We start from the raw sequence: 14,267 nt of genomic DNA, 5'->3' as shown, positions 1-14,267 counted from the left end.
CAACAAATAGTTGTTAACAAATGACCGTTATAGTTTCTGGTCTCAAGTTTGGTGCCGCAGTACTGTTGCCCATTAGGCTGGTGTTTTCGTGTAGATAGTGCCAAAAAAGTGGTAAAGACGATGCTGTCATCTCTGCTTGGCAGGCCCTTCAAAAGGCTGTTTAGTGATTGTATACCCCGAGCATTGGCAGTTGCGATGCATGTCTTGTGTTTAGGTGCTCGTAGTTGCCCAAATGCAGTGAGGTGTTTGTCCCGTAAAGAGTAGTTCAGTTGGCTGACGTTGTATTAACGGGAATATTGTTATAATGTTGAAATTGATTATCATTTACCCATGCAGTTGTTTAGAAAATAGAAACATATTTCGTAGACTTCATGTGTCGTAGAGACCAGTGAGAGCACAGCCGCAGTCCGGGCTCCTGGTCCGCGCAGCGGTTTGCCCCCTGGGCAGAAGCTCGTGCTTTCGCCTTTTGGTATAATGGTGCCAGAACATTGTTGACGTACACTTTAATTTCTTTTTGTTGATTTATAGTCGTAGTACGTTGGATTGAAGCGCCTCGTTTAGCTAAAAAAAAAGATGGGGTTATTTTTTTAGTTTTGAAGTGAGTCCCATGATCTGTTAGGTGGGGGTGAAAAAAAAAAAAGGAGTAGTGTTTTAGTATCTTCGTACGAGATAATGGATTCCTGTTCCCTGCGCAATGCGTTTTATCATTGGAGCGGAAGTGACATGCCTAAATCCGTATTTCTCCCCTCTCCGGTGAAGTGAGGGAATGATGCACGACCATTCAAAAATATGACTGGGCTTCTAATGATACAAAGCTTAATGCAAATGGGCGAAGTGTCCCTTTAATGTAAATATAATCCATGATTTTCATGGCTTTCTTTGATTTGTCAGATAGTTATTGCTCAAGTAGTTCTAGTATGACCACCAAAATATCCATTCCTATAGCAAGAGAGAGTTTTCAGTGGGATTTTTGCACTTGTGTCTGTATTGAAGTTTGAATAAAATTTTGATTAAATAGCGCCATCTGCTGGTGATTACGTTGTGTTGTGGCGCTCAGATGAGGTAGACGTTGTGTGGCAATATGGGGCTGTAACATAATCTGTGAAGATATAATATATAGAGCAGGTTAAGGCAGCATATTCACTCAACAAACAGGTTTATATCATTAAATTAAAATGTGTTTATACAAATAACCTTTTACACATTTGAATGCCTAATCAAGGCCACTACCACTATTTTATGCTCACTTCATGTATATTTCCTATTAAAAATAAAGATTATTCTAGGTGTAAACGGCTATGTGCCTTTTATTCTGTCAGATGAACGAGAAAAACCACGGATGTAATGTTATACATTAAAAAAAAAAAAAAAAAAAAAACATCCTTTCGGCTTCCGTCGACGTCGCGTAAGCGCTTGACGTCAGCATAACAACAACCTGTCATGACAGCTCGTATGGGGAAAAAAATATCGATTAAGATTTGATATCAAATCATATAAACGCTGTTTCACCGGATGTATCATTCCTTCTCTACGGTAAGCAGTGGAAACAGCCGAGCTCAGAAACAAACACTAACTTGACCGGAAGTGGACAGAAATGGAAGGCAATAGGCTGTGTAGCAACAAGCTAACCTAGCATTAGCTCATTTCTGTTTTCTTAAGGTTGCCTGGCGGCGTTGAAGTAAATGTTCAGATTACTGCCGACACGACCTTTTCAGGCCTATAATAGTTGCAGTCCAAACGTCCCAACCAGCCACTGAATACTAAAGTGTATTTGTGAGTGTAGTTAATAAAACCGGGGGAGCAGAAATGTCTCTTTTCTCTTAAACGCCCGGCGTAAATCGAGCTAGCTCACAAGCTAACCAGCTAACATCCGAGCAGCGATCTCTTGTTTCTCTTGTAACTAAAGTGAGCCACGTTTGTCACTCTGTCTCCGTGCTCGGTGCTGTAACAATCGCACCTCAAATGCCACCGAGCCACACGTTAACAACCCCGCTGGACGTTAGTTGTGTACAACATTGAACTACCTTTGTTACAGCGGCGGTGTAACGTTACAGTGTAAATGCCTTGCACTGACGCTGGGGACAGTGAGTGTGGGATGTTGTCTGCTGGCTGTGCTGCTCATTTACTCGCCAGTGATGTCCGTCACATGAATAGTTAATTCGCCGGCAGTCTAGCCACCTCGCTGTATTTCTGAGCTGTGTGCACACTCAGCGAATTAAACGAATGCCTTTTGGGTGGCATCAAAGGCTGCACCTAGTTCGCCCCAAGACGCGCATTGCAGGTGCATTGCAGTGAATGTGGACTTAACTTTACATGCACCGTGTCTCTCATCTGGTTTGTGACATCCAGGAGGGACAGGGACATTTTTGAACCTGTCAGTTAGCCAGCCGAAGAGACGGGGAACAGGATAGGGAAGCAGGGCGAGGCGGGCCCCGCGGAGCCGGTGGAGAAGATGGCCGGCAGCCCGGAGAAGAGTTCCACCGCGCAGGAGCTGAAGGAGCAGGGGAACCGACTGTTCCTCTGCCGCAAGTACCAGGAGGCTGCTACATGCTACAGTAAAGCTATTGTGAGTTACCGTCAGTGTAAGATAAGTCATACCAATGGTGGATTTGTTCTCTTAACTACATTAAAACATTAGTATTGTGCTTTCTAGAAACATTGAAGGGACTCATTTTCCTCTGAATGTACTTGTGAGAACCTCGTCTACAGTGCCATAATGTTACTGTGCATGTGGGTTGTGTGATATGCTTTGTCTCCCAGAACCGTAATCCATCAGTGGCAGTGTACTACACCAACAGGGCTCTCTGCCATGTGAAGCTGCAGCAGCATGACAAGGCTCTGGCAGACTGTAAGCATGCACTGGAGCTGGACAGCCAGTCAGTCAAGGCCCACTTCTTCCTAGGCCAGTGTCACCTGGAGCTGGAGAACTACGACGAGGCCATCGGCAACCTGCAGAAAGGTCAGAACAAAAACTCCTGAAAGAATGTGAAACTTTTGCAGTAGTGTATAGAAACAGCTTTCTCACATGTTGCGCAATGTTACTCTTGTATTTCCTCTTTTATGTTTATTTAATTTACCATTTAAGTCCATATGTTTCTTCCTTTTTTTTTTAATTCTCATTCTTCCGTTCCAGCTGTAGTTGGTCTCAGTGTTTAAGTGCTGATCCTAGAATCAACTGTAACTTTTAAATTCCTGTGGTTATAATCAAATTCATGATACAGTTGATCTTATATCAGCACTTCTTCTCTGAGGCACAGCATATCTTATATATTATAATATGCTTTGTCAGGATTTCCACCACTGGAATATTAATATTCCATAACGAAAGGTATGGACTGTTTTATATATCTAAATCATTGACATGTCGTCTATGGAACAAGAGCTGTCAGAAGGAAAGAAAACACTAGGAAAAACTTTAATGGTAAACCAGTGTTTCTTCCATGATGTGTTTTTTTTTTTTTACAGCTTATAACCTGGCAAAAGAACAGAGGCTGAATTTTGGAGATGACATCCCGAGCGCCTTGCGCATTGCCAAGAAGAAACGTTGGAATAGCATTGAGGAGAAGCGCATTAACCAGGAAAACGAGTTACATGCCTATCTGACCAAACTCATACTGGCTGAGAAGGAAAGGTGAGGCAGTAGCAGGGTGGCAATCAAATATCCAGCATGCTCATGTATTTGTGTGCAATGATCTCTTGATGAAGACAAGAAGAAACCACTGATAGAAGTCTGTGAACTGTTCATTCATTCATCATTCATTATTTTGTTCTGGTTGAAGGGGTCATTTATAATAACTTTGTATTTATGCAGAGAACTAGAAGAATATAAAGAGAAACAGGACGACAATCAAAATGGGGGCGATGCTGCCAAGATTGCATCAAAACATGTACGTTTTACACATGTCTCGCTGTTTTTAATGAACAAATTGACTCATTATATATTCTAGCTGAATATTCATGAATTTGTATGCTAACATGGAAATGTAACCCACTTAGGACAAGTATCTAATGGACATGGATGAGCTCTTCTCTCAAGTGGACGAGAAAAGAAAAGTGAGTGTGAAAATTAGCTTATTATTACTATCAGTTGAGCATGTAATAGTGTATAATTGTATTCATTCATTCAGCCATTTCACTTACCCATCTACTCATATTATAGGTAGACTGAAGTTTATCCCAGCATGCTTTGGGCAAGAAACAGGGAACCATCATTGATAGGTCACCATCATCCATTACACCGCTAACAGACAGACAGGCACACGCTGATCACATTCTCCCACACAAGTGCATCTTTGCTAACAGTACACACCTACTTCACACCATCTTTTTTTGGTTGTTGACATAGCAACAAGAGAAATAGATTCAAGCACATTTTCACTGAGTTATTTATGTGCAGTTGTGAGGACTCGATTCAGATTAGTTTTTTTAGCTTATGGACATTTTGTCTGTTTTATTTCTGTGTTGTATAACCTGCTAATCTGCTACCAGTTAATGTGTGTGATTGCATTATGTGAAAAATGCACCTGTACTATTAGACAGACAGTTATGTGCTATTTTCAGCTCAAGCTGTTACTATGGTAACGATTGCATTTATTTGCTTGGGCTTGTGGCCTGCTATAGCTGACTGAACTGAGGTAGTTGTCATATAAGTGTCAGTTGAAATGACACCTCACTGACTGCCAGCTGCGTGTTTGTCTGCTGTATATGTTAAAAGGTGTTAAAAGGGGGTTCAGCATAGATCTGTGAATCCTGATAAATGAAAGTACCTTCATTTAAAAGAAGTTGATGTTATTTTTGGTATGAGAATTAGTGCTTTCATACAATAGTCAGTCTAAACTTGGACTGGATGATGTGCCAAGCAGCCGTTTGTCATTAAACAGACAAAATATTTAAGCAGTATTACAGTGTCATGGTAGGAATTATGATATTATTTCAATATATCTTGTAGCATTACGTCAGTGTGACTCTTTATGTGTTTTATTGTCTGTTCAGAAGCGGGAGATCCCAGATTATCTGTGTGGGAAGATCAGTTTTGAGCTGATGAGGGAGCCCTGCATCACACCCAGTGGAATCACCTATGATCGCAAGGACATTGAAGAGCACCTACAGGTAAGATTATTGTCAGACACCGACCATCTCAGAGGTTTTGCTTATGTCCACTGATTTTGTAATTTGTTAGTCTTAGATTCATGAACATAAACACGTGATACTTAATTCACATATTTTTTTTAAACAACCAAATTAAGTAGCTGTGGCGTGATGAGGAAGTACAATAGTCAGCTTTGTAAGTGCAGGAAACTCAACACAACAAACACAGTAGCTGCTGCAGTGTAAATATGCAAACTCTGCGATCTCACAGATTTGAGTCTTCCTGAATTCCTTATTGTGAAATGTTATTTCACACATCATTTAAATAACACTTAGTTCATAGCATTGAATTAATGTACTTTGAAATAAAAAACACCTATCTGAAATGATGTGGTCTGAGTTTCCCTCTGTAGTCAGCTACAAGTAACACTTAAGGAGAAGGTATGCCTTTAATTTTGGGCGTGTTCTTATGAGTCGGCACGTCGACCAACCTTGTATTAGTATGTGGTATATATATATATTAAGGTAAAGTATATATATAGTATATATATATATGTAGTATGTATAATATAGTATAGATAGTATATATGTATTATATATATATACGCGTACCGACGCCTGCGGATTAACTATACTCGGTTCCGCGGACTATAAGTTATATTGAGTGTGTTAAAAGATTTCAAACCACAAGGCTATGATACAAATACATTCAAGGCTGCCAATTGTAAACTCGAATAATAATATTTCGCACACCATTGCTTGTCCACAGCGAACCCGTGGAGAGTACAACGGAGGCAAAACGAGCAGCATACAGCAAGGCAGACAGAGCTCAGTAGGATCACACACGCCAGTTTACACGCTTTGGTGAAGAATCAGCAGGGTGTTTCCTATTTGGTTGGAGGCATCATGAGAGTAACTATGAGAGAGCCAAAGTTGGTGCTTCAACCCACCAGAATGAATGAAGTTTTGTAGATAGCAACAGAGGGGAAAAATCATGCCACTACCGATGAGAGACTTCCACGGCAGTTCCGTTGCCGCTCAGGTTGTGAGGCGGCAGAACGGTGGACGTTTATGGGAGCAAAAAGCGATCCCAGTTGTTGGTATTTAGCTCTGCTTAATTTCCAAACTCGCAATCAAAACAAGCTGCCACCCGTTGAAGGTCAGAAAGGCTCCACCGGCCGCTGCGCCCCATTGGCAAGAGTAAGAGATTCACCTGTTTGCGGCGCTTCATCATTTTTTAAGAGCAGAAATATATTTTTTTAAGTTCATTATTTAGTTCACATTTTAAAACACACAGAAAAAGAATATTCGAGAGCATGACACTTCAAAATAGAACAACAAACAAGTCACCAGAATCAATTCTTGGGTGGCTGCGGGTCCTGGGCGTATTATTAGGGGGCGGCGTACAGCACCACCTACGCTTCCTCCCTTGGGCGCCGCCACTGAGTGTCTGCCAAGTCTTTTCAATGCTAAATATTTCTGTGTTTTCTAGATTGAATACAGAGATGGTCAGTACACACTTGGAGTACCCATTAAAAGGTCCATTGTTTAACATTTCAGGAGGATCATTACAAAATGGAATGATAGATAGGATACAATGACAAATAGAGATCGGTCGTGTGTTTAGAAAGAAAGTGAAGCCTGAGCGAGGGTTGGCAATCTTGCAGAATATGATACTGAGAAGCCTGCTCCACTGTGTGCATTATGAATTCCTTATGTTTTTAAGTCTGTCATAACTGTATAAGGCTAATAAAGAATGAACAGTAATTGCACACTGTTAGCGTTTTTTGGTTAGCTTGCGAAGGACACCTGGGTAATCAGCGCAAATATAGGTCAGATAAGCCGGGATAGTGACTCAGTTACAGTTATGGCCCCGATGGCTGAGTTTTTTAGATTGGGATTGCAGCACTGAAATCAAGGTTTTTGACATGTACCAACCTTTCTAATGGATTCAGGCGATACAGACCACACAGTTTGTGAGATAAAAGGTAACATATTGTCAGGCATAGGAATGCTGGTGTGATTTTTTTTTACATAAGTTGAGTATCCGAGTATGGTTATCATTTCAAAGAATTAGGTTTTTTTCAGGTTGCTCGATAAGATTCAAATCTTTTTACAGCCGGATTCACTGTAACTGTGGGGAGGGTAAACGCGCTTTATCGAGGGGTACTGTGAAATAATGGTGGTTAAAATTCATAAAATGTCTGCCATTTGCAGTAGGGGTTATGTTTAAAGGAGTAGAGACCAGCAGTGCTAAAACACTAGCATTTAACTTGCCTCTGGTACAGCGAGTGGGGGTCATTTGTGATCCCCGGGTCAGCAGGAGTGCCTCACCCAGGGACCAGGCTGATCCCAAACCTGGCCATTGGAAGGAAAGTGATTTCGATGCCTTTATCCGAGGAGAAGCGGGCGCTGGCAGGTGGAGGTACTTATTGAACCGACCCCCACCTCCCATCTCGTCCATCATTAACCCCGTACTCAAACAGCAAAGCCTGGACAACACAAGATATAGAGAAACGGATCAACCCCTTTGCCTGGAAATTGTATTTGAAAGCAGAGCAGGGAAACAGACCACCACTATGAGCTACCAAAGGAGCCATGGTATTCTCGGTTCTGGCCTCTGTCCCCCCGACATTTTATCTTTGCGGGGGTGTAGGAACTGCCGAGAGCTTCTGAGCTCGTGTTCAAATGGCCTCTGCTCCCTTTTAACCCCCCCCCCTTTAGTCTGTTCATTCTACTTTTCTCTCTCGCTTTCTCTTTCCTTGTCTTCAGTGCTGTCTTAGGTCTTCAAGGCCTGGACTCCTTCTCTTCTCAAGAAATAAAGGGGCCCACGTTCTCAGGTCTCTCTTGCTCCCTCTCTACCTGCTATCCCTTTCTGCGTCTTCTAGGCCAGCTAGAATGCCTTGTGGGAGGCAGCATCAGCATTTGCCGACTCCGCGAGTGTCACATGTAAAAACGCACCAGAATATAGGAAAAAAAAATTGCACACGTGGGTAGAATGCATTAATACATTGCCTTCATTTGGCATTTACTCCAGTAGTTCTTAGTCATTTTTCGATTAAACATTCGGAGATTTGCCCACTGTCTTATATTGTACATTTACTAATTACCTTAAAATGCAAAAAGTTGTTCTCAACAAGGTGGACCGTTCGTATGCCAGGGAAATTTTATCCATGATTAAATGAGCAAATAAGTCATAGAGGAACTAAATAAATGGTATATCCCAATCGTAACTTGGCCAGTACACCCCATACTGTGACACGATATTTGAGTAGATTCTGTGAGATTTTCGTTTTGTTAGTTTAAGATAATTATTTTGCATATCAATCACACCCCATTACAGACAATTTAAATAAGTTGAATGTATGCATAATGTACTCTATGTTTAGGCTTGACCTACGGTAATTCAAAATGTTTTTTATTAGGACAATACAAGGCTTTCATGAAAAGCAGCCTTGAACTGGATACAGAAAATAAATGGAAATGGCCGCTGCATATTAAAAAAAAAAAAAAAAGTTTTCACATTGCTGGATATTAATTGAAAATGTTGAAATGTTTGAATTTTATAGATGACATCAGCTGTTAAGGGTTGATGTTAAGAACCTGCTTTGAAGAATGGTCCGTGCTGTCTGTGTCGATCATAGAAACAAAAATGTGCTTGGACATTGTCTTTGGCTCGTGCTGTTTGCCTGGAATGACCGTGGACGCTCACACCAAGCTTGAAGTGATTCTCTTTTCCTTTGCAAAGGGCAAGAAGATGGTTGTCATTTTTTTTTCACACCTTTATGCTGTTAATTTCTTGCACCTTCTCCTCACAGTCGTGAAGAAAACGGTTGCAGCAGCTTATGTAAACCAATCATCAGTGTGAAACTAACTTAAGGTTTAAGCTGTGTCTTGTTACAGGGATTTGAGGTTCACTACCATCACTGTACCGACCTCCTCCTATGTGTTAGAAATGCTGGAAGAGTTACGATCATCTTATCTCATCCATACCTCAGTTCGAGTTTTTGCGTGCTGGTTCACTGGTATTCTCTGTAAAACACCTTTTCAGTTCAGCGCTATTAGTTTACAAGTTTTTTCCAGCTGAATGTGTGTCGGTGATGAATTGGGCCTGACGGTGGTTTGTGTCGGGGTGCAGGCAGTGTAAATAATTTGCTTGTGTATCTCAGATTTTATTTCTTGACAAAATTAGGGTTCTTTTTTTCTTGAGAAATCCTAGAGCTTGAGAAACTGTATTAAATGTAGATATGTTGATAACATAAATGCTTGGTTCAGTTTTCATTTGTCCCCATTAAATCGTGAACTTTGAGTTTGTTTGTTGTTGCATTTTTGACCCAATATGGTGGTTAGAGATATACTGGGTAGGATGACAAACGTACTGCTGCTCATTAGAAATCCATTAATAGGAATCAAATGATTATCAACATATAAATCATAGTACAAATCAATGACTGCTTTGCAGTAAGATCCATCACATGAGCCCTGTAATAAATGCTAATTTTTTTAAGCTAGTATTTGTTTTGAATCTAAGGCACTTGACTTAATGTCTATTTCAGTCTGTCCCAGTAACTGATTTCTTCTTGCACTTGCTGTATCTCAGTGCTAATTCAGCTTTCATGTGTTTCAGTTTCTTCCTGCCATATTGCATAATTTTCCAGTGTTTACAATTCAGACTGAGCCTGTTTTGTCTCTTAATAGCTCTTTATATTTATCTTTTTGGCACGTCTGCTTTAAAATAACATAAATTCTGATCTACATAAAAGAAGACTTGACATCTGTATCAGAGCTTAACTCATACATTACAGTCATCATTAACTTATTCTAGATATTTCGGTATTGTTTCAGCATTTCAGAACGTATGACCATTACATACAGCAATATATAACAATTCTTTAAAAAACGAAAATATATTTTTTTTAATTTCATGCATTTATGTTAAAATATCTGCTGATCTCTAATTCTTTAAGTTTAAATATCTCATTTATTTTTTGTTAAAGTAAAGCAGTGAAAAATAACAACAATGTTTATTTCTCACTGCTTTTTTATTCATGTTCATGTCTATTGGGGTGGTGACATCATCAGAGACAAATCTCAAAACAATGACATTCACGGTTAGATACCACTAGCAGTAAGTGAAACAATATGTTCTTTAGTGATTTAGGTGAACTGACTCTTTAAGAGTCCCATATAAACCCACAGTTACTGTAATCAAGTAGCTACAGAGTGGTGTTATATCTCTGAACTTTCAAAGAACAAATGTTAGAGCCTAAATTTCTGACATCTGATTACAAAAGGTTGTTCTCCTTAATAAAAACACTGTGCAAGTCTATCATGTGACATGAAGACACACACACACACACACACACACAAAGGTGAAAATGGTGTGTGTTCGCATCAGTCACACGGAAAGCAGTGTCACTCAGCCCTCGCACACCAGGCCTATTGTCAGAGCATCGGTTGAAGAGCTGACGTCATGGCCTGTGCTAGGAGGGAAGAGGACTGGACATGAGGCATTAGCAAGTGGGACTGAGTTAGCAACATCAAGGAACAACAAAACAACATCAAAATGGTAAGAAAGGCTGTTTCCTATTGAAATTGTATCATTTTGTCTTTTTTGATACGGTTTGTGTGTTCATAGATCTGTAGGACTTCATTTTAGGGATACTCTCAGATGATAATGTATGTCTTGTGTGTGTTTGCAGAGTGTCAACATTGTGAGGTTTACTGCGGTTGTACTCAGTGTCTTTGGATGGTCTCTGACACTCTCCTCAGCCACCCAAGGTATAAATTCAAGAACAAAATATCATTAGAAAAAAATGCAATTTTACTTGCATCTGTGCAAGTGTTACCTGCAGATGTACAACATATGTTGTTTGAACAGAGGTTTGATGTCTTATCAACTACCTCTTCCCCCTTTGTGTTTTTCCAGTGGGTCTGACCGACAAAGTCCTGGTCTTCCCTTATGAGACAGACTTCAGCTTCGTGGCCCTGATCCCACAGAAGGAAATGGGGCTCAGGGCCTTCACTATCTGCATGCGTGTGGCCACCGAGCTGCCTGAAGAACGGCAGATCATCCTGTTCGCCTACCGCACCGCTGACTATGACGAGCTTAACGTGTGGCGTGAGAAGGATGGACGCATCTCCTTCTACATGAGCGGTGACGGCTCCTTCTTTCATCTGCCGCCCCTCACCACCTTCCGCACCAGCCTCTGCCTGACCTGGGAGTCTCGCACCGGCCTTGCTGCCTTTTGGGTGGAAGGGAGGCGCAGCACTTACCAGGTCTACAAACCCGGGCACACCATCCGTCCACAAGGCACTGTCCTCTTGGGGCAGGACCCGGACAAACACCTGGGGGGTTTAGAGGCCGTGCAGAGCTTTGTAGGGGAGATGACGGATCTGAATATGTGGGACTTTGTGCTCTCCAGGAGCATGATCCAGGCCTGGCATTACGGGCACAAGGTCCCCAAGGGCAACATCTTTGACTGGGGCACTATCGAGTACGAGCTGAACGGGAACGTGATGGTGGTTGATGATGACTGACTCGATGTGGAGTCAAATGCAGACAAGGATCAGGCTTTGGAGATCTGTGTTGGACTGATACTGATATGTGTGATTGTCTTTCTTAGATTCAGTGTTGTTTTATGTTAAAGCCCTTTAACTGTTCCTCCATAAAGTCCACAAGTCCCTGTATTAATGTTGTTGAAGAACCTCCTCTTGACTATGTAAAGAGAATAGAGGAGCAGTGCTTTTTGTGCTTTCAGTATCTTGGTTGAATATCATCTTATATGTAACCTGTAACTATTTCCAGCAGCAAAATTCACTTGCAGCTAAAGCCAATACTTTGCAGTGCACAGAAGTCAGTTGTTTTACATCAGTAACTCTTCATTTTGTTAAATTTAGCAAGTCTCCTTCTTATCTCGACGCTTCATCAAACAAAAAACACAAAATGTGACACACAAAATGTCGATGTGCCACATGTTACCATGGGGTGGCACTCTTTACTAGTTCACATCAAACAGCATTATCATGCCTCCATCCATCCACTAATGTGATGTGGCATAGTAATGTTTATGGAGGTTATGAACAAGGCCACCAATAAGTCTTTAAAATGTTAAAAAAAAGGGTTCAGATTAAATTACCATACATTTATTTGCAGTGTGTGAACATTTAGCAAATGTCAAACAACTAATAAAACATCAACTCACATTACCATGCTGTAATGTATGGGAGAGCAAATTTCAACAGCCTTTAATATTATATTATTTTAAATTGACAACTGCAATGCAAATATAAGTTAGAAATGTACAGCTATAATTGATTTAAAAATATCTTCTAACTAAAATTATCTTCTTTCTTGTCAGAATTTATCATACTGTAACAAAAACAGCTATCAAACATGCAATTAGTACACTTGTCCAATGATACTGATCATAAAAATGCAAAATAAAGAAAGATATTAAAACAGCAAACTGTGAGATGCATTATTTCTACTGTAGTAGACTCAATGATTTAACTGCACTCAGAGACAAATAGCAATTATCATGTTTAGAATCCATTGCCATAATGTTGCCTTTGGTTAGCGTACTCACTCATGAATTTTCCATGTTTCAACTGATGTAAGAACGCTTTTGGGTCTGAAATAAAATCTTGCCATGTGCATAACTAATAATGTTTGTAATTAAAGAGAATATTTCATCTTTGAATTCTTGCAGCTTCCTTTTTAAAAAATTTTTTTTTTGGACACATGTTAAATGAATAATACCTTGTTTAGATAATTCCATCCCGGGAGTTATTAAATGTATTTTATGTTTATTCTATATTAAGGAAAGAATAGATTGTTTTAAAAAGAATTTCACTCATTTAGCTGGAGGAGGAAGGACACATTAATGCTTTTATGAAAAAAGAGCAATGCAATTATCCACTTTTGTTAATTAATTATGACTTATCCAGCTGTTTCTCAGATGCATACTGCCATTAATATTGATTTTGTAACGCCTGTGCCTCCACTGATAAAATGTCACATTTCAGATGACCAGTTTTAAGTTCTAAAATGAAAGAGAAGCTATCACTCAAAGCTCTTCCTTACGGGCCTTTGTCTATTTTCTTCTTATTTCCCCAGTGTTCCTCAGTTAACCACAGACATGTCCCTGTCTCTCCATCTGAGTTTCCCTTTTTCCTCTCTATGTAAATGAAGTGTTTGTGTAGTCTGTCTAGTCTAGGTCTCTATCAGGGAAGGGAGGTTGTGTGGCTCAGGTCTGAAAGTTGCTTGACATCCTCCTGTATCCATATTCTTCTTATACATTAACAATCTATCTATAATTTTTTTATATATTGAGAAATTCTCCTCTGTTAATCTTCCTAAGGATTTTTTCCCTGTTAAAAGGTTATTCCTTATCCAAAGTGAGGGTCTAAGGACACTGCCGTATGCAGTACAGATTGTGAAGCCCCTTGAGGCAAATCTGTGATATAAAAATTAATAAGATGAATGGTTACATGTTACATACAAAAATCACGTCATATGGAGCTGCTTCTCTAACAAACCCCTTCAGAATAAGCTCAAGGTCAGATCTTCTCCAACCAAGTGTAACACAGTAACCCTGAGTTCCAGTGTGTCTCTGTTCAGCTCCATGCACTCATTCTCCCTGCCCTGCACCACCATCGTGACCTCCTTGCAGAAACGAGGGAGAAGTTTCCAACGCGCAGCCCATCCAGGCTCCCTTGAGGGTGGGAAAGTGCTGCTTTCCGAGTGTGTGTTTATTCCAACCAAATCACCCGTCGGCTCTCTCGCAGCAGCTAAATAAGGAGAAGGCAGGGCCAATGAGTTCTGACTGCGGGTCAGCAGCCAAATGTTCCACCTTCTTGGATGTTGCAATGCATCAATCGCAGTGCCCACTCACTGTGTGGTAACACCTTTGTGGACCATCTGCCCAAGCCTGGCCTCTCAGCCCTCTGGTACGCACACACACACACACACGGTCTGTTATTTCCTTCTTTTTGCATCTCTGCCCAAGAGGGGTACTGATTCTTCATACTTACACATGCAAAAATTCCCACTTATAAAGGTTTTATTGTCATTGAGTGCTTTTAGTATTCCAGTAATTTCAATTTAAAAAACATCTCAAGGTTCTACTCAAAATTGCAATTACACACATAATTTATAAACATTTGTCTTGCAAATT

At 40.4% G+C, this 14,267-nt stretch overlaps 2 protein-coding genes across 2 annotated transcripts; both read left to right on the top strand.

The window, feature by feature from the left end:
* The first annotated feature begins 1,397 nt into the window (after window positions 1-1,397).
* On the top strand, window positions 1,398-5,178 carry stub1 (STIP1 homology and U-Box containing protein 1). Its single transcript, XM_035672159.1, has 7 exons — window positions 1,398-1,533; window positions 2,350-2,566; window positions 2,761-2,959; window positions 3,466-3,631; window positions 3,812-3,887; window positions 3,997-4,053; window positions 4,993-5,178. Exons 2-7 carry the CDS (start codon window positions 2,453-2,455, stop codon window positions 5,161-5,163), a joined length of 783 nt encoding a protein of 260 aa, XP_035528052.1. The 5' UTR covers window positions 1,398-1,533; window positions 2,350-2,452; the 3' UTR covers window positions 5,164-5,178.
* A 5,401-nt stretch (window positions 5,179-10,579) lies between these two features.
* Window positions 10,580-12,817, top strand: crp1 (C-reactive protein 1). Its single transcript, XM_035670549.1, has 3 exons — window positions 10,580-10,657; window positions 10,791-10,869; window positions 11,018-12,817. Exons 1-3 carry the CDS (start codon window positions 10,655-10,657, stop codon window positions 11,626-11,628), a joined length of 693 nt encoding a protein of 230 aa, XP_035526442.1. The 5' UTR covers window positions 10,580-10,654; the 3' UTR covers window positions 11,629-12,817.
* The last annotated feature ends 1,450 nt before the right edge of the window (window positions 12,818-14,267 follow it).

This window comes from Morone saxatilis, unplaced genomic scaffold, assembly GCF_004916995.1.
Source record: "Morone saxatilis isolate NCDOM2014 unplaced genomic scaffold, NCSU_SB_2.0 Contig1, whole genome shotgun sequence".
Lineage (NCBI taxonomy): Eukaryota > Metazoa > Chordata > Actinopteri > Moronidae > Morone > Morone saxatilis.
The sequence above is the reverse complement of the archived record's forward strand: the minus strand, read 5'-3'. Positions and strand labels throughout refer to the sequence as shown.